This window comes from Rhinolophus sinicus, chromosome 15, assembly GCF_057876585.1.
Source record: "Rhinolophus sinicus isolate RSI-liver-muscle chromosome 15, RSI-T2T, whole genome shotgun sequence".
Classification (NCBI taxonomy): domain Eukaryota; kingdom Metazoa; phylum Chordata; class Mammalia; order Chiroptera; family Rhinolophidae; genus Rhinolophus; species Rhinolophus sinicus.
The window spans coordinates 72,767,693-72,786,755 of NC_142515.1; the positions used below are offsets into that span (position 1 = coordinate 72,767,693).

A 19,063-nucleotide genomic window follows, 5' to 3' on the forward strand; every position below is an offset into this window, starting at 1 on the left:
GCCTTCCTTCCTCTGTGCTGAGGCTGGGGCACTGGCTGCCAGGGATAAATGTGACACCTGACGGAGCACCCCCAGGCTGAGTCAAGGCTGGGCCCTGAGATTGGGGTGCCCTGTGGGAACGTGAAGGAAGATCAGCTGTCCACCAGTCAAGCCCAGAGGGGAAGGACTCAGGCACATGCATCAGGGCAGTTAGGCTAGGCAGGGTGCCTGGGATCATGGGGCCCTCAGAAAGCTAGGGGGAAGCCTTTATCCTGGGGGCATGGAAGCCATGGAAGGGTATGGAGCAATGGAGTAGTGTAGTCAGGTTAGGGCTGGAGGTCACTGGCTCTGCCTACATGGGCTGGACGGGGTGAGGCCCAGGGGCTACACTGCTGAAACTGATTTGGTGGCAAGGTAAAGCCATGGAGGCTGAGCTGCTGCCGAAAGCCAAGAGTAGGAGCCAAACTTTGAATTTCTGTCAAGAGACAGGCTGGAGCTGGACAGTTGGGGTGGGGGAGGGGTGAGGATGTTCAGGATGCCCCTGTACCCCCAACCCCACACCGGAGGAGGGGGACTCCGTTGGCTTTGTCCCCGGGTCAGTGGGGAGCTATGAGGGGTTTAGTGCATCAGGGGAGATGCTGTTAGGGTGGGTGTAGGGGGGGTAGTGCAGGTGAATGCAGAAGGGGGAAGATATCAGCCGCAAGGTGGGAGGGGGCACACGTCCATCCAAGAAGCTATTACTGGTGCTTCCGGGGCCAGGCCCCAGGCACACAATGGAGAATAGAGTCTACCCCACAATGCTCCCTGGCCACAAGGGAGTGGGACAGCCCTGCAGGACACGGCACTAACATGTGGGCCTTTCCTGGGCTGGTCCCTGCAATGTGAGTGCCAGGTGAGGTTCCAAGGAGGTGGACGGAGCCCCTCCCCTCTCTGGGGCTGTCTGCCCCAGTGCTGATGTCACCTGTGCTGGGACTTCCTGAACCTTCACCTTGGATCTGCCCAGCCCCCCAGGGAAATTCCAGGGCAGCCTGGCTGGGCTGACTCATGTCCAGGTCCCAGTGGCTGTGGAAGAAGCCAGACTCCCCAACCCGAGGTGGGGCATTTCCAGCACAATCTGCAGAGCAAGGGTGGGGATTTGGGTTCCAACAGGTGAGGAATTGGGGGTGGGTACTGGAACTGGTCTGGGGTGTTCTTCCTCCTGCGTTGGTCATCTCTTGTCCCAGGGCTGCAAGGCTGACTGGCAGAATGGAGCTTTAGCAGCAGAGCAACAGGGTTAAGACTTGTGGGGTTCAAATCCCAGCTCTGTCACCCACTAGCTGTGCGATCCCAGGCAAGTTACTTAAAGTCTCTATGCCTCAGTTTGCCCATCGATAAAATGGAGACAATCATAGCACCTCCCTTGGCGGACTTTTGTGAGAATTTGGTGAGGACCGGTATGTGTTAAGTGTTTGAAGTAGGGCTTGGGATATAGTGAGGGCTTTATGGTAAAATATTTTTAAAAAACGCATTCACAGCAGCAGGATTCACAACAGCCAAGAAGTGGACACAACCCAAGTGTCCATCAGCGTGTGATGGACAAACACAGCGTGGCCCATCCACACACGGGAGTGTTACTGGGCCATGAAAAGGAGGGAGGTGCTGACACTCGCTGCAATATGGATGGGCCTTGAACACACGGTGCTCATGAGAGAAGCCGGACACACAAGGCCACACAGTGTGTGATTCCATTTATGCGAAACGTCCAGAACAGGTACATCCACAGGGACAGGAAGTGGGTTAGTGCTTGATAGGGGCTGGGCAGGGGCGTGGGGGTGACTGCTAAGGGGGATGGGGTGCCCTTTTGTGGTGATGGAATGTTCTGGAACTAGAGAGAGGTGGCAGCTGCACAACATTTTGAATGCACTCAATGCCACTGAACTGTACACTTTAAAATGCTGAATTGTATGAGAATTTCACCAAAATGAAAAAAGAAAGATAATCAACCCTGGTCATCAAAGAAGTGGTAGATGTCAAACTGTGCCTCCTGACATCCAACACTAAGGTGGCCGACCTGCTGGTGTTCAGGTCAGGGGTTCGGCTCTGAGCAGTGGGCCCCACACTCAAGAGATTCTGTGGCTGTTAATTGTGATCAGCCGTGTAGACAGCAAGGACCCTGAATCTGATGGGATGAGAAGGGCACCTCACCTCTGGGGTCATCCTCCAAAAACCCATCACCCTGGTCTAACCCTGAGAAAAATACCAGGCAAACCCCAATGGAGGGACATCTGCAAACTACCCAACCAGTCCCCCTCAAGACTGTCCAGATCGTCAAAAACAAGGAAAGTCTGAGAAGCCATCACAGACCAGAGGGGCCCAAGGAGATATGGTGACTAAATTTCATGTGGGTCCTGGATGGAGTCCTGGTGCGGAAAAAAGACATTCAGGGAAAAGTAAAGAAGTTTGAAAAAACAGAGGACTTTAGGTAATAATAATGTATCAATGACAGATGTCCCATGCTAATGTGAGATGCTGACAACAGAGGAAAGTGGCTGCCAGGTACTGCTCCATACTGTCTTTGCAACTTTTCTATAGATCTAAAACTAAGCCTGTTTTAAAAAATAAAGTATAAGGCCGGACCCATTCCCTCCTAGCCTGTCACTGATCCTGCACAGGTGCTCTGCTCCATGGGGGTGGAGCCCCAAGGCCGGCCATCAGCAGCTTCCACCTCCAAAAACCCCTGCCTATGTCTTACCTCCCAAATTGATTAGAATCTTTTGGTTGCAACTCAGAGAAACTGAAACTGGCTTTTTTTTTTTTTTTCTAAATGGGAATTTTTTGCTGATGAAACTAAAAGGTCCAGGGATAGATCTAACTCAGGGTTCTCCCCCTCAGCATGGCTGACATTTGGGACCAGATGGTTCTTTGTGTTGAGCAGCATCCTTAGCCCCCATCCACTCAATGCCAGGAGCACCCCCGGTTGTAACAACTACAGATGTCCCCAGACATGGCCCGGTGTTCCCTGGGGGACAGATCGCCCCTGGTTGAGACCCACTGGTCCAGCTGGTTTCAGGCTCAGCTGGATCCAGGACGATCAAAGAATGTCACAAAGATTCATCCATCTTTCCACCTCTCCGCTCTGTCATCCTCTCTTGGCTTTTTTCCTCAACAGTCTCCCCACCTTGTGGGGACAAAGATGGCGCTACAGCTACAGGTCAACCCCCACCATCAGCTGAACAGCTCCAGCAGAAGGTCAGCACCTCTTCCTCAAGATGCAGCAAAAGTTCCAAAGAAGGTTCTGATTGGTCCAACCTTAATCACGTGTCCTTGTTCACCAATTGTTATGACCAGGTAATGGAAGGCCTGATTGGGCAAACTAGGATCACCTGGTTGTATAGAGTTAGCCAATAGGGTAAGGAGCTTCTGGACTGGATTGGAAGTGGGGGAGTAGTCCTGGGCAGAAAGTCTGGTAGTTACTCAAAAAGTTAAGTATAGAATCACCATGTGATCCAGCAGTTTCACTCCTTTCAAACCCAGAGAATTGGAAGTGGGGACTCAAACAGATACCTATCTATACCTAACAGTACATAGCAGCACAATTCACAACAGCCAAGGGTTGACACAACCCTAGTGTCCATGGATGGATGAGCACATAAACACAATGTGGTCCATCCATACAGTGGAGTGTTAGCCTTAACAAGGACGGACATCCTGACACCTGCTACACCGTGGATGATCCTGGAGGACATGATGCTCAGTGAAATAAGCCAGACACAGAAGGACAAATACTGTGTGATCACACTTATAGGAGGTCCCCCGAGGAGTCAATCTATAGAGAAAAGAAGTAGACGGTGGGGGCCAGGGGCTGGGGGAGGGCAGGGGAGTTAGTGTTTAATGGGGGACAGAGTGTCCGTTTGGGGAGATGAAAAGTTCTGGAGATGATGGTGGGGATGGCTGCACAGAAGTGTGAATGTGCTTAATGCCACTGAGCTGTGCACTTAAAAATGGTTAAGATGGTCAATTTTATGCTACATGTGTTTTATCACGAAAAAAAAAAAATGTACCAAGATGGAAATCTCCCCCTACAGTATGTAGCATCTTGACCAGCATCTTGAGTGTCCTTACAGGGCAATCTCTGAGGGACAATACTGGGCCGATCCATGTGCACGTGCGCGTGTGCGCATGCACACACACACACCTGCCACACAGTCTGTAGCACGCTCTACAGTCTGTCCCCCCTCCCTGCCTTTTCACCTAACATCTGTTGGAGTTCATTGCACATGAATTCATAAAGGGTGCCCACTCCTTTTGCTAGCAGGCCCTCTCTTGCTGACTCTGATGAAGCACACTGTCCCGCTGCGGAGGCCCACATGGCCAAGAACTGAGGCCTGGGGACTCATGGCCCAAAAAGAACTGAATGCTTCCAATGACCAGTGAGTAAGCTTGGAAAAGACCCTTCCCAGGCTGAGCCTTCAGAGGAGGCGCCAGCACTGGTGGCACCTTGCATGCAGCCCGTGAGAGGTTGTGAGGCAGAGGACCCAGCTGAAAAGGCGCTGGATTCCTGACTCACAGAAACTGAGATAATAAACGTGCCTCGTTTTAGTGGCTACATTCGGGGTGATTTGTTACACAGCGAGGGCTAATGAGCACAGCTTGCCTTCTTCTGTCTTGGGCAGACCTTCCAGGGTATCCCTTGAGTTGGGTGACATTTAGCAAGTGCACAGGGGAGCATCCCCTGTGGGGGGTCATGGATGGGGTCCCCAAGATGCTGGGGTACAGGTCTGCAAAGTGCCCAGCACAGTGCCCAGGACAGCGGCTGACAGTGGGGAAACCAGATGGGATGAGCTCATCTGAGGTGAAAAGCAGCGTAAGTGCAACCCAGGTGGCCAATGACATCTACTCATCCTGCCCCCTCCTGAGGGTCTCATGAAATTGGCGCTGTCACGTCTATACCGCATTAGACCCCAATCACTCAGGATTTACCAAGCACTTTCTATGTGCCAAACCCGTCAGACAGACATTAGAGCCATGAAGAAATACCTTTAGTTAGTGAAATGGCAAGGAGAGGTGCTCAGTGATAAAACAGCTTTTGGGGCACCTGGTGGCCTTCCAGAGCAGGTGTGGGCTCAAGCATGAAGCAGAGAGAGAAGGCATCCAGGCCAGGAAAGAGGAGAAGCTGCCCAAGTAGAGGAAAGAGCATGTGCTGAGACCCTGAAGCAAGAGGGACACAGGAGCTCTACAGGAAGTGGGCAGGGGCGGGGTAGGGGTATGCATAGCGGGTGTGGGGAGTCTGGAGCCCTGTTGGTCAGAGAGATGGACACAGGGCACCGAACTTGAGAGCTGTTTAGGAGGCTGCCTGGATTCAAATCCTGACCACAGCCTCTCTGGGCCTCAGTTTCCACACGTGTTCAACGGGGTGGCAGGAATGGAGTGTTCAGGGTTCATGAATGATGGCCTGATGTGCAGCGAGATCAAAAAGGGAAGTCACACTACAGAGCCTGGAGGCCAACGCAGCTCGGCCTGCGGGTAGGTCCCAGGGAGGAAGGCAGAGGACGCAGGGGAGCTAGTGCTGCCCTGAGCTGGGAACCAGGCAGCAGGGATGAGTCCAGAGTCTCTGCGGGGCTGCCCTGCTTGACTTCCTGTGCATGAGGGACAGTAGAGTGCTGGGATCACATGTCAGTCCCCAGAACTGGAGGCCTCTGCACCGTGAGTCCCCCCATCAGGCTCCTGGGGCCTCAGCTGACTCCAGCTTATGGGGAAGTGAAATGAGCTCCTGAAAGAGGACAGGCAGCTCAGCATGTGGTCACTGTGGGGCTGTCAGGGTTCTAATCCTGGATCCCCACACCTCACCCCCGTGGCCATGAGACTGACGGCTATGCCTCTTGGAGCCTGTTTCCCCATCTGTGAAATGAGTAAAGAACCCACTGCAGCATCTCTAAAGATATAATGATTTTTAAAAACCTAAGGTACTTGTAACAGCGTCTGTAAAATTGCCCGATCCCTCTACTCTAAGCAAGGAAGGGAGCTTTCTGTGGCAGTGACATTTGAGGAAACTGAGGCAGGAGAGTGACAAGGCGAGGCCCCGGACTCTGAGGCCTCGCTGCTGCTGTGCCGGTTTCGCAGACTAGGCGGTGGAGGCTCAAGGAAGGATCCTCCGCTGGGATTCCGGACCCACGTGGTGCCGCCTTCTGCTCAGCGGCCGCTAGAGGCCGCTCTAACCATCGCTTAGTCCGCTCGGGGGTTCCCCCCGACCCCCGCCCCGCCTCCGTCCCGCCCTGTCCAGGGCCCAACCCCTAATCACGCCCCCTCGCACCCGCCAGCCCCTTTCCACGCCCCCGGCCCAGAAGGCCCTGCAGGGACCAGGGAGCCGATTCCCCGGCGCGCAGTCCAGCCGGCAGTATGAACGCCCCTGCTGCGACCCCCATCTTCGCGCCGGGCGAGAACTGCAGCCCCGCGTGGCGGGCGGCGCCCGCGGCCTACGATGCATCGGACACACACCTGCAGATCCTGGGCAAGCCAGTGATGGAACGCTGGGAGACCCCCTACATGCACGCGCTGGCGACTGCCGCCGCTTCCAAAGGTAGCTCCCCGCCCGGCCGAGCGACCGGGCGCGCGGTGGCAACCGAGGCCGGAGGCGCCCAGACCCGGGGCCAGCCTGCTCTCCGGCTGATGCGCATTGGAGCCTCTCCGTGTCTCTTTCTTCGCGTGGAAAATGGGGCTGCTAGCGGGGGGCGCCGGGGAAATAAAAGCGGGTGCTGTGGGCACGCAGCATAGTAGGCTCCCCTAAGTACCCGGAACTTCCTCTCCAAGGGTAATGAGGTCCCGACCCTGGGATGGGTCCTCAGCCGTGGGACCTCGGGTGGAACTCAGCCGCCGGCCCCCCGCCTGAGGTCGGGGACAGAGTGGCGGCGAGCACAGGACGCTGCCCTGGCGCACGTGGGGAACGTTCCTGAGCAGAATCGGGAGGCCCCGCCCACTCCGGCTGAGAATAGCTCTGGGAAACCTGAGGCTGGGAGACAGGTGTCCCGGGGTGACCCTGCGCGCCTGTGTCAGAGCCCGAGGAGTGCCCACGTCCCCCCGGGGCTGGGTGAGCGGTCTTTGGGCCACTGTCCGTAGTCCAATGGGGACCATCTCTCCCGCTCCCCCCCAGATTGTACCAGGCCCTGGCCTGGAATCCTGGTCCTCCCTAGCCCTTCTCTTGCGAACCTCATCGTGGGGGTGGGTAGGAGGAGGAGCGAAAAGTAACCAAGTCAAGAGGTAAGCGCCACCTGTGCACATAACGGGAGCCGGGTTCAAAGTCCATGGTCTGACCCCCCCACACCAGGTCTGTGCCAAAAGCCACTCTGCTGCCTCCCTAGCTGCCCCTCCCTCCGGCTGCTGGCCAGGGCCCACGCTGTTCCCTCCCATCCTTGGCTCAGAAGCTTCTCTGTGCCCCCTTCTTTGTGTGTCCAGGGGGCCGAGTCCTGGAAGTGGGCTTTGGCATGGCTATTGCAGCCACCAAGGTGCAGGAGGCTGCCATCGACGAGCACTGGATCATCGAGTGCAATGAGGGTGTCTTCCAGCGGCTCCGGGAGTGGGCCCCGCGGCAGCCGCACAAGGTCGGCCTACAGGCCTCTGCCTGACTCCTGGGGGAGGGGTGCAGAAGGGGCAGGTGGTCTCCTCCCTTGGGAGTTCCTTTGCCCCCCCACCCCCCGCAGTGAAGTCCTGGGGACCTCTTTGACCCTCAGCCTTCTCTTTTTTTCTACCCTGCCTCAAGGTGGTTCCCTTGAAAGGCCTGTGGGAGGAGGTGGCACCCACCCTGCCAGATGGCCACTTTGATGGTGAGAGGTGTCTGGGGGCTGGGAGAGGGGATCCTCTGCCTGAACTCCCACCATTAGCCCCCTCTTCACTTGCTGATGTGTCACTGGGGCGACGGAGCCTGGGCAGGGGATACACACCAGGCCTGGCACTCACTCAGTAACAGAGTGGTGACACCTGAATCGGATGCAATTCCTAGAGGAGGCACGGTGAACTTGGGGCACAGCTGCTGGGGTTCCCAGGATGCATTCGAGTCCCACCTCGTGTGCAGCCGTCATCTTGATGTGGCTTCCGCTGGCCCTGACCGTATGGCTCTGCCCTCCTGTGCAGGGATCCTGTATGACACATACCCGCTCTCCGAGGAAACTTGGCACACACATCAGTTCAACTTCATCAGGGTAGGACTGATGCTCATACTGCATCAACTTCATCAGGGTTGGAAGGGGTCCAAGACTGCCCCCAGCATGGGATCTGGCTGGGTGAGGGCATCTGCCATTGTCCATACACAGGGCACCCTCTCCACTCGTTTCTGACCACCCTCCATACTGCTGTCCCCCTCCCAGGGCCAGGCTTTTCGACTGTTGAAGCCAGGGGGCATCCTCACCTACTGCAACCTCACCTCCTGGGGGGAGCTGATGAAGTCCAAGTACAACGACATCAACACCATGTTTGAGGTGGGGCAGTTAGTGCTCCCTGGGCCCACCCCTCCCCACCCTCAGCCAGCGACTCAGGGCAGCTGTGGTCACTTGTGACCTGGGAGGGTCCCTTGCCTGCCCCTGCCTCTGGGCTGCTCTCTTGGGTGGATTCTGAACTGTGTGGAAATAAGACAAGGTCCCCACCCGGCTGACAAGCTGTGCCCTCCACACTGGTGTGTCTACTGATTCAGTCACACTATTCCCTCTGCCTGTGAGGATGAGCAGGTGCGCAGACTGGTGACACTGTGACAGCCAGGAAGGTGCTGCCCAAGTTTAGACACCTGGAGACTGCCACCCAGGCCTGGGCTTCTGCCTTGTCTCAGCACCTGGGTGTGCGGTGGGGACTGCTACAGCCTCTGGGCCTTGGCACTAGCAAAGGCTGTGCAAGCAAGGGTGAGCGCCGGTGTGTGTTTGTCATGGGGCTCCAGAGCCTGGAGGTGACCTGGCACCTTCGTCTTGTAGGAGACACAGGTGCCGGCACTGCTGGAGGCCGGCTTCCAGCGAGACAACATCCACGTCGAGGTGATGGAGCTAGTCCCACCAGCTGACTGCCGCTACTACGCTTTCCCGCGGGTGATCACGCCCCTGGTCACCAAGCACTGAGCCCGCTGCCCCCACATTCCTACTCAGTGCCCTTGTGGCCGGGAACACAGGCTCTGGCCTCAGCCCCCGGGAGTTGAGGCTACACCAGCTGTGTGACCCCAGCCACCTTCCCTAACCTCTGCAAGGGAACCAGCACAGCTTCCCTCCTGGGTCATGGGGATGAAATAAACACTGGACCGGCCAATTAGCACGATGCAAAACTATGCTCACTCTTCCTCCTGTCCCTCCAAAAATGGGGAAATAAGTCTGTTAAATGGATAGTCAGCGAGTCATTGGGTGGGCTACTGCTCTCCATTATGTGCCAGCCCGAGTCCACTCCTGCCTATGGCAGACATCGCCAATCAATCACCAATGGCCCTTTCCACCAGGCTGCCGGGGCCAGCCGCCCCTCCTTCCCTGTGGTTGGCAGCTGGGGTCCAGAGGGGGGTCAGGCAGAACCATGTCAGGACCACATGGAGGGTGGCAGCCCCCAGGCCCAGGTCCTTAGGCCACTGAGGAGGGTCTCTGGTCCCACCCAATCAGGCTGAGCCCCAAAGCAAAACCTTTACATATGGCCTCTCACAGGACCCTTGGCCCATGAGAAGTGCAGTGTCACTTTCTGAGGTCTGCAACTTGCCCACCGCCCAGTGTCATTTCCTTTGACTTCGTGCCCTCCTCTCCAGCCCCAGTGCAGGGGCAGCCCAGCCCCCACCCAGCTCCCCTCTTTCATGGTAGGGCAGTGCAGGACCCCCAGGAGGGGCTAGTGTGGACCCAGCCATCTGCCTCCAGGGCCTCAGTATCTTTGGGGATTGACCCTGCCCATGTGCAGCCCAGAGCAGGCTCTCTGCTTGGTGGGCACCTCTCTATCTCCCACCCGTTCCCCTGGCCCACACACCACGCAGGCAATGCAGTCTAGGTGGATTTCTCGGGTTTATTGACCATCTCGGGACGATGACGATGACAGCGGTGGGTGGCACTACCTGCGGTACCAGATCCTGAGCCTCTTCTCCCGCTTGATCTTCTTTTGTAGCTGCAGGATGCCATAGAGCAGGGCCTCGGCCGTGGGTGGACAGCCTGGGGGTGGGACTGGCCTCAGTGTCCCTGCCATGGGGAGCCAGGACCTTGTGACCAGTGACTGGGTTCTGGGCCCTGCTGGGGCCACTGTCCTTCCCCTGGCTGCCGGCCATGGGCACCTGAACCAGAACAAAGGTCGGGCCCGCTGGGAACAGTAAGCAGAGGCCACGTGGGGCAGGAAGGGACCGGTGGCTCAGGGCCTTGGGAGGGTGACCAGGGGACCGTGGGTGGGCTGAGGGCTGGGCAGCCACGTCCAGGCCACTTAACAGGGTGGGAAGGGCTGAGATAGTCCCTCAGCATGACATGAGTCTGCACTGCAAAGGCTGAGGATCTGGCCCATCATTGGGAATGGGCCAGCACGGTGGGCAGGGCAGCCCACAGAAGGGAACCTGCCCCCAAGAAACCGTTCCCATAGTCCCTGTCCCCGACAGGCCTGGAAGGGCAACTAGAACCACAGGTGGTTGGATAAACCACTGTCAGTCATTTACTCCCAGCTGACCCTGCAGTGCACAGTGACTGACAGTATAATTACAACAGTCCATTTGATGGATGGGGAAACTGAGGCTTGGAGAGACTTGCCTGAGGTTATGCGTCAGACAAGCAGTAACTGACCAAGGGTCTGGCTCCAGGTCAAGGTTAACAAGCCCGCAGGGTAGACTCATACCTCCCTCGAAGCCCCACCCACTGTACCCTCAGCTGCCTGACAGGTGGGGTTGGCCACATCTGTGTCAGGCTCCTTCCCACCAACCTGGGGAATCCCCAGGGCTTGGCCTAGTGCTGCCCAAGATAGGTCCAGGCCTAGAAAAGCAGTCAATAAATATTTGCAGAATGCTAAACAAATGAACTCCATTTCCTAATTAGCTGTAATCCGATGTCAAAACCAGTTTCTCTGCCTTTGGGAGGTGTCAGCACGTGCCCGGGAGGCCACCCCCACCCTGCAAATGGGCCCTGTGAGGAGGTGTGGGAGTCCCACAGGGCAGCGGGATACAATAAGAACGCCTAGTTACTGCAAACCAGACAAACCACTGATACCTTTTTTAGTATAACTATATCCCAAATATCATATGGGTCATAATTACATATAAAAGATATTATGCATTATTTTTCTGACATTCAAATTTAATTGGGTGCCCTGCATTTTTATTTGCTGAACCTGACTGCCCTGGCAATCCCGGGTCGGAGGGGATCTCACCCGCCTGTCCTGAGGACAAGAACTCTTGGACACCGTTCCTGGCCTTCAGGAACCTTTTCCTGGTTTTTAATTGGATTTCTTTGGTTTTGTTTCTATTAGGTGGAATCATATAAAACCATAGCTAAAAAATGGCTGAATATCAGCAATTCCATACAGCTCAACCTAACCACTTCGTCACAGGCCTGGTCCAATGTCTGGATAAAATTGGGGAGCCCCTAAAGGGATGGCGGAGGGAAAGGCTGGGTATCACTCTTCTTAGACCTGAATCTGCTTATCTTGAAAACAAGGAGGCTACTGCGTTTGTGGAGACGTGGGGACCCCATGACAGGGTCACAGGCTTGATAGGCTCCTTCGTGGGGACCTGAAGGCCCGGCTGCCCAGGGACGTGGGTGGTGGCCTTACCTGGAACGTAGATGTCCACGGGCACGATGCGGTCGCAACCCCTCACGACAGAGTATGAGTAGTGGTAGTAACCCCCTCCGTTGGCGCAGCTGGAGGAGAAGGAGGGCTGTGAATGCCACCCCTGGCCTCACACGTCTTTGGGACCCTGCCCCCAATCCACCCGCCTTCGACTGCAAGCAGGTGCCTGGGCCGTCAAAAAGGGCAAGACAGAACATGAAGTCACAGGAATGACAACAGCCATGTGAGACATTTTGTAGGACCAGGAAGAGCAGAAGCTAATGGATGGACCTTGAACACACGGTGCTCATGAGAGGAGCCAGACACAGAAGACCACACAGTGCGATTCCACTTATGGGAAACGTCCAGAACAGGCGCGTCCACAGACAGGACGTGGGTTAGTGGTTGTCAGGGGCTGGGGAGGGGGTGGGTGTGACTGCTAATGGGGACGGGGCTTCTTGTTGGGGTGATGGAATGTTCTATCTCAACAAACAACTTAAGTGACTAAACAGGTTTTAACGATGTAGGGAAAAGACTACAAGTGAAAACGGTGAGGACAATGCTAGCTGTCTATAGAGGAGGACGTCATTTATGTTCATGCAGCAAAGAAACAAAGGGAATTCAGATGGGCTGTTGGGGGCGGAGCGATGTTAAGTGAGGGGACGTCCTGGGGAGGGGGTGGGGTACACAGAAGCCTCAGTCTCCGTCCTGCTCCCTGGAGCTGTGGGAGGTTACTGAGCGTGAGTTACACCTCCAAGACCTTGATCGGACAGAAGCAGATATGAGATTGGGAGGATACACGCCAGTGTCTCGGGCACGCCCCGGCCCCGCCTGGTACTCACCTTCCCATGGATACGACGTAGCGTGGCTCAGGCATCTGGTCATAGACCTGGAAGAGACCGCAGGGTCTGTGAACGGTTCGGGCCTGGGCGGTGGCGGGCAGTGGGCCAGGCCTACCTTGCGGAGTGCAGGGGCCATCTTGTTGGTGAGGGTCCCGGCCACGATCATGACATCGGACTGGCGAGGGCTGGCTCGAAAGACCACACCGAAGCGGTCCATGTCATAGCGGGGCGCTGCCATGTGCATCATCTCCACGGCACAGCAGGCCAGGCCGAAGGTCATGGGCCACAGCGAGCTCTGGGGGCCGGGGAGTCGGCCATGAGTACACGGTCGGACGCCATGTTTCAAAAAAGTGGGTGATTTCACGTGGGAAACACTAGCGTTCTAGCCTTTCCCAAAGAATAACACATGAGCCATGCCCCTGCATAGCAACCACATGACCTCCAGGCTCCTTGGACATCTGTCACCAGCCTGACCTTGCTACCCTGGCCCAGGGCTGTGACAGGAAGGTAAAGTGAACGAGGTCCATGGGTCAACACTTCCCAGTAGCCACGTTACCAAAAAAGGAAAAAAAAAAGTTGAAGGATAAAACCCCAGATGAAATTAACTTAGTAACAGGATTCCCGTAACACAATACCCCCTAAACCCCATCCTTCCAACTGCTCTGAGCGCCGGCACCACACGTGGCAGAGGCCGACCCTAAGGGTCTTGTCCCCAACACCTCCTGGTGTCCAGTGACTCCTCCAGGAAGCGCTCAGCCACCCTCCAACTCTTTCGTCCATCTGTTTGGTACCTGATCTCCCCATGTCTGGGCTCCTCTGCCAGACTTTTCTCTGCTGCTGTGTCTAACCTGGGACCTGGAAGTGGCCCCATTGATGTGCTAAAGCAGGTGACAAGGCAAGGGCTGCCCAACATGGCGGGGCTGCCTGATGGGCACTTGAGCTGGCCAACCCTGACCTCGTCGCTGGGTATTCACAGTCACAAACCAGACCACAGTGGACAGCTCTGTCCTGGAGCTGGAGGCCCTGGGAGGGTGTTCGCTGAGGTGGCGTGTGTGACAGAGACAGCACACGGCCGTCAATGGGGGATTGTTACGGCAGCCTGTCCCGGCCCAGCACCCCTCAGGCAATGAAAGGAGCCTGTGTCCTGGGAGACAGGACATGTGTCCAGTGGAAGACAGGCTGAGCACACAACTTAAGGGAGGGGACACATGACAAAAACTGTTCCGTGGCTGATGCTGGGGGCAGGGCCAGCTTTTAGGGTTTTTGCTGGGAAGTAGCTACTGTTTTCAACATGCATTACATTTCCAGTTTAAAAAATTACTTTTACATTAAAAGAGAAGAAAGAGGGATGAACAGAAGACAGAACTACAGAAGGGAGGTGGGCCATCTTCACTGGGGCTGAGGCATGGAGGAGAGGGTGGGGTAGGGACACTGAGGGCAAGGAGCTGGCGGGGCTGGGGGTGGGGAGTCCTGACAGAATCACAAGCCTCTGGGGGAGCCTGCCAGCTCCTGGGTCACAGGCGGGCAAGTGTGTGAGCACGTAGCAGGAGGAGGGCTGGGGCTCACCCGGCGGGCCCAGTTGATGAGGTCATCCAGCTTGGCCACCACATACTCGCCCCGGCTGCTGGGAAGGGCGCTGGGTTTGGGGACCACCGCTCCGGGCTTGGATACAGCGGGCTGGATGCTGGGCATAGGACAAGGCACGGGGAGGTGTCAGCCAGGCAGGACCCCAGGGGATGGGCACTGGCCACCCCCACAGCCCCTACTCTGGGGCCCAGCCTGGAACAAAGCCATGGTCACAGCTCGTCCCGGGGTCAGTGCTTGGAGGAGCTGTGGGGCCAGGCCTGGGTCAGGACATGCCTGCTCAACACAGAAATGAAAGATGGCATGGACACGCCTCGGCTCACCCCAAGGCCCCTATGCTTTTGGGGACTCGGTTTCCCCATCTGGAAAACGAGCTCAGCGGATGCACCCTTTAGCAAAGGCCTTTCTTGTTTGGGGATGAGCAGCCACTGGCCTGGATCTGCAGGATGGGGCTGGGCAGGGCTCTGAGGGTAGGGACCCTGCCACATTGCCCTGTCAGGTGGTGGAAAGACATTCGAATCATCACAGGCGCTGCTGTGCCAAGCGAGGGGGCTTCAGGGTGTGTGGACTCCCGGGAAGGCCTCACCTGCTCGGACCATCAGCAGCCGAACTGGCATGGACACAGCGCACCCCCACAGCGGCACCCACACCGGAGCTGTAAGGGGACAGACTGTACATGAGGAGGAGCCAGGGGCGCCCTGAGATGTGATGGGCTATCCCGGAGCAGGGATGGGGAAACTGCAGCCAGGGGCCAAATCTGGCCCTCTGACGGTTTTTGTAAATAAAGTTTTGACACCCATCTATTTCCATGCTGTCGGCAGCTCTTTTTACAAAGGCAGAGCTGAGTAGTCTTGACACAGACCATCTGGCCTGCACAGCCAAAAACATTTAGCACCTGGCCCTTCACAGAAGAAAAAGTCTGCTGGCGCCTGGTTTTCAATTAACATTGCTCTCAATTTTTCCATTTTCTATTTGTCTTACAGTGAATATGTATTTTATTCCTGGGAAAAAGGCCTCATCAAAACAAAGCACAGTCAGCCCTAATCCATGTCCCCCTCAAAACCCCCGACTCCCCTCCATTAGGAAGGCCCTCTCCTTAGATGTGCCTTGTCTCTGGTCCATGGTGCTGGGGGTTCAATTTCCAGGCTGTATCCTCACAGACAGCCTGGCGGCCACACCTGCCTTCCTATCCTGAGAAGGCCTGCATGGGGATGCCATCTTAGCAAATGCACCGACTGCCTTCCTGTGACAGGCAACGAGTCCTGAAGGCACTAGAGCACAAGGGTCTGAACCCAGGCTCTGTCACTATGTATACTGTTGCCACTGAGGGGTCCACATGCCACCTGCTGGAGAGTAGACTGCTGGCCCCAGTGCTGCCCCATTTGCTGCGTGATCTTCTGCCGGCGGGGCCATCTGTTGCTGCTCTGTTGCACTCTGCGCCCACTCCCCTCCCAGTCTCAGCCCTCCCTGCCAGGCTCTCATGATGGGCAATCAGAGTCAGAGACACAGGCACTCACCGCAGAGCAAGGATCGAGCGGAGCAGGCTGGGAGCTGCAGAGAGAGCCACAGGGTAGGGGCAGTGAGTTACGGACAGCACCAGAGGCCACAAATTCAGGCTCCTAGATGGGCCAGATATCCCATCAGGACCCCGCCTGGCCCACCCTCTCTCTTACCCCCAGTGTATCTCAATTCCACTTAAACGTTTGGTCAAGAGGGATCTTTCAGAATATGAACCAGACAGTGCTACTCCCCTGCTTAAAACCCCACGGCTCCTGGGAAAAGGTCCAGGCTCCACACCTGGGCCACCTTTCCTTCCTCACACTTGTTAGTGTTGCTCCTGCCTCAGCATCTTCACACGTGCTGTTCCATCCACGGGGAGAACCCTGCCCCACATGTGCACGTGGCCAGCCCTTCTCATGGGCAGGTTTCAACTCAAAAACCTGGGTCTCCACCAGCTCCCCCAGGCCCTTTCAATCCTGTCACCCTGTTCTGTTGTCGCCTATGCATACTTGTGTGGTGCTTCCTCCTGGGGCTCCCCAGTGTCCCCCAGCCTTAGCTGTGCCTGATGTATGTCGAATAAATGAACCCAGACACCAGCACGGGAGACAGCCTAATTGCCCAGCCCCTGTTGGGGTTGCCCTTCTTTGAACCTCAGTTGCCCCGCCTGAACACTTAGGGTTTTGCATAAGCTCACAGCCCAGTAAACGCCCTTCATGAGTCAGTAGACAGGGGAATTTGCACGGGAAAGAAAAATAACCTCTATGTTGTCACCAACGGCTCACTGAAAATTGACCTTTCTTCAATTCTGAGAGTCACCAACAAACCACAGGACCTGTATCAGCAGAACCCTTGGTTTTCACCAACAGAAATCACAGACGTTTCCTAACGGCGTCACAGGGGCTGTACACATCTCCTTAAAGTAACATGTCCACCCGGCCTTCAAAACCATAGCAATTGGACCTGCCCCTGGACCTGGCCACTCCAGGCGTTAATAACGAAGTGCCTGGGTGGGGAACTCACCAACCCGGTTTCGAGACAAAATCCTGACACCTGTCTCGGGGTACTGCTTTCCTTCGCAACACTGTGGATTTCATGCTATGCGTTTCATCACTAATCTGAGGGGAAAGGTCCCGGGAGCAGGGCAGGGTGGGACGCCAGCACTGTGAATGACGTAATCTTCCCGGAGAGTCCCGGCCCCGCTCTGGGACTGTTTCCCCCTCGTCAGGGCTGCGATACCCGCGCCGCCTCTCTCCCGGTAACTTCCAAGGCAGTACCCCGTGCCGAGCCTTGGCCCCTCTGGCTCCCGCCCCGGCGCCCTCCCCGGGCCTTAGTTTCCCGAGTGGCCCCTGACCCCGGCGCCCAGACCCACTCACCCGCCAGCGCCGCCATCTTAATCTCGGCCTTCAGACAACCTCTGAGGTCCGTCCGCTTTAGCCCTCCGGGTACTAGGGGCCGTCGCCCAAACCGATTCGGCTGGTGCGCGGAAACTGAACTCAGGCCCGGAACGTTCCGCCACCGTGGACATCCACAGCCGCCCGCGCCACGAGGGTAGAGGAACAGGGGCTCCGTGCAGAGCGCCCCAGAAAAAGCAGGTGCGCTGCCCACCTTCTTCTTATACGGGGAAGCAAAAACCACATATCCGTCCCTGGGTGGGCTCGAACCACCAACCTTTCGGTTAACAGCCGAACGCGCTAACCGATTGCGCCACAGAGACGGAACTGCGGCCTGCTCCCAGCCGCAGCCCTATGAAACATACACCATGGTTGACTGTGGGACGAACTGCCTTTGAAAGTGGGTGCGGCTGCACAGCAGGAAGTATGGGAAAGAGCGAAGTTTTCCGCCCAGCCGAAATAGCTCAGTTGGGAGAGCGTTAGACTGAAGATCTAAAGGTCCCTGGTTCGATCCCGGGTTTCGGCAACTCTTTTTGGCTCCTTAAGCGAGTATCCGAGCCGGTCCAGCTTCTCCCGTCCCCAGAAATGTGTCATTTTTGACATATTTTATCCAGAATATTACCCCATTCGGCTGGTGCGCGGAAACTGAACTGCAGATGAAAGTCAGGGTTGTTGCTAACTCATGCCAACGTGGGACGGACAGAGTAAGGCACTCAAAACTCCTGTCCCTACCACCAAGACTATGATTCCAGCCCAAACGTCCTCTCCATCCCAATTTCCCATTATCTTTTAAGTGGTAGCATTAGAACCCGTGGTAATTGTAATAAACACTACTGAACACCAAAACTGGAAAAAGTTTGCAAAAACACTTTCCACTTGTATGTCGTTTCATTTTGACAATCCACCTGGGTATCTGTTGTACCCATTTCACATCTAGGGAAACTAAGGCCCAAACAGGCCAATGCGGGTGAGTGGCAGGGCTGGCCTCCTAGCGAGGACACTCACTACCCTGTGCTGGTGCTGAGCCAGTCCTGGTCTCTGTTCTTAGGGAGCTCAAGCTCCCTTGGGAATGAGTAGGCACGGGTTGGGCATGGGATGTGTCACCAGGCCAAGCCTGCCCACTAAAGGGGGGGTGTGGGGACAGAGCCCCAGAAAGTAGTTTACAGGCTCTCGGCCTCACGTGGAGGAGTGCTGGCTCGGGTAGTAGATGGCCGTCCGCTGTGGCTGATTGGCCGTCAGCTGTAGCCAGTTAGCCAATTAGCCACTAATATAACTGCTGCGGCTACGGAGGAGAGTGAAAGAGAGTCGTCGGTGGGTTGCAGACAAAAGGGACAGCAGGTCGCACGTCCAGTGAACCCAGCCTCCAGTGAGACCGTAGTGGTATGACTCCCCTACCTATGGCTCCGTGGGTGTCCCTTTTTGGCCTCACCATATCCTGCGTTCTTGTGTGGGGAGCGGGAGCAGAGACCCCGCAGGCTTCCCCACACGACAGGGGGACACACAGGAGGGAAGAGCAGAGGAAAAGGGTGGGCTGTCTGATGGGACTCTGAAATTCTGGTGGATGCACAACCCCCCTTTCCCTTTAGTTCCCACAACTGGCCACGCTCTGCATTTGGGTTTTTAAACTTAAATAAACTTTGTTTCTTAGCATACTCTGCTTTACAGAAGTTAGGAAGAAATGAAGATATTAGAGTTCCCGTGTACCCTACACCTGTGGTTATCATGTTACACTCTATCATGTGATACATTGTTACAACTCCTGAACCAATGTGCCCTTAACTAACCTGCTTTACTGGGTTTCCTGTTTCCCCCAATGGCCTGGCCCCAAGAGCTGAGCCCCCTGTCCTGTGACTTTCTGACATATCTGATGAGACCTCAAAGGACCCCAGAGCTGTCCCGCCAAACTGCTCCTGAATTTCTGACTCACAGAAACTGTGAGAACGTTGATTCCAACTGCTGGGTATCTGGTGTAATTTGTTACTCAGTGATAGATAACACTTCCCTGTCTCAGGGACCCAGGGCCTCTTGGGAAAGGGGGAGAAGAAGGGAGGG

At 56.1% G+C, this 19,063-nt stretch overlaps 2 protein-coding genes and 2 non-coding genes across 8 annotated transcripts; 2 read left to right on the plus strand and 2 right to left on the minus strand.

Annotated features, from left to right (window-relative positions):
* The first annotated feature begins 6,281 nt into the window (after positions 1-6,281).
* GAMT (guanidinoacetate N-methyltransferase) lies at positions 6,282-9,243 on the plus strand. The gene is made up of 6 exons (XM_019744254.3): positions 6,282-6,535; positions 7,408-7,553; positions 7,712-7,775; positions 8,083-8,150; positions 8,316-8,426; positions 8,910-9,243. Exons 1-6 carry the CDS (start codon positions 6,355-6,357, stop codon positions 9,048-9,050), a joined length of 711 nt encoding a protein of 236 aa, XP_019599813.2. The 5' UTR covers positions 6,282-6,354; the 3' UTR covers positions 9,051-9,243.
* A 697-nt stretch (positions 9,244-9,940) lies between these two features.
* Positions 9,941-17,369, minus strand: NDUFS7 (NADH:ubiquinone oxidoreductase core subunit S7). Of its 5 annotated transcripts, none has more exons than XM_019744253.3 (8): positions 16,994-17,369; positions 15,638-15,671; positions 14,707-14,775; positions 14,103-14,220; positions 12,652-12,831; positions 12,537-12,583; positions 11,698-11,786; positions 9,941-10,103 (listed from the first exon to the last, which is right to left on the minus strand). In XM_019744253.3, the coding sequence occupies exons 1-8, from the start codon at positions 17,007-17,009 to the stop codon at positions 10,006-10,008; spliced, it is 651 nt and encodes a 216-aa protein (XP_019599812.1). In that variant the 5' UTR covers positions 17,010-17,369; the 3' UTR covers positions 9,941-10,005. The 5 variants fall into 5 exon arrangements, with proteins under 5 accessions (XP_019599812.1, XP_074193499.1, XP_019599811.1 ...); XM_074337398.1 differs by lacking the exon at positions 16,994-17,369 and adding an exon at positions 16,645-16,729 and having other exon boundaries at positions 9,941-10,130; XM_019744252.2 differs by lacking the exon at positions 16,994-17,369 and adding an exon at positions 16,641-16,729 and having other exon boundaries at positions 15,638-15,739.
* TRNAN-GUU (transfer RNA asparagine (anticodon GUU)) lies at positions 17,261-17,334 on the minus strand. Its single transcript has one exon. It is a non-coding gene; the product is annotated as a tRNA-Asn (tRNA).
* A 95-nt stretch (positions 17,370-17,464) lies between the features above and the next one.
* On the plus strand, positions 17,465-17,537 carry TRNAF-GAA (transfer RNA phenylalanine (anticodon GAA)). Its single transcript has one exon. It is a non-coding gene; the product is annotated as a tRNA-Phe (tRNA).
* The last annotated feature ends 1,526 nt before the right edge of the window (positions 17,538-19,063 follow it).

What these genes read in the sequence shown, in the direction of transcription:
- GAMT (XM_019744254.3), top strand. Translation starts at nt 6,355, where the DNA reads ATGAACGCCCCTGCTGCGACCCCCATCTTCGCGCCGGGCGAGAACTGC. An exon ending in GACTGCCGCCGCTTCCAAAG is followed by an intron (nt 6,536 to 7,407) that starts GTAGCTCCCCGC and finishes TTGTGTGTCCAG; the next exon opens with GGGGCCGAGTCCTGGAAGTG. An exon ending in ACATCAACACCATGTTTGAG is followed by an intron (nt 8,427 to 8,909) that starts GTGGGGCAGTTA and finishes TTCGTCTTGTAG; the next exon opens with GAGACACAGGTGCCGGCACT.
- NDUFS7 (XM_074337397.1), bottom strand. Translation starts at nt 16,714, where the DNA reads ATGAAATCCACAGTGTTGCGAAGGAAAGCAGTACCCCGAGACAGGTGT. An exon ending in TTTGTCTCGAAACCGGGTTG is followed by an intron (nt 15,740 to 16,640) that starts GTGAGTTCCCCA and finishes TGGCCCATCTAG; the next exon opens with GAGCCTGAATTTGTGGCCTC. An exon ending in CGCTCGATCCTTGCTCTGCG is followed by an intron (nt 14,776 to 15,637) that starts GTGAGTGCCTGT and finishes GTCCCCTTACAG; the next exon opens with CTCCGGTGTGGGTGCCGCTG.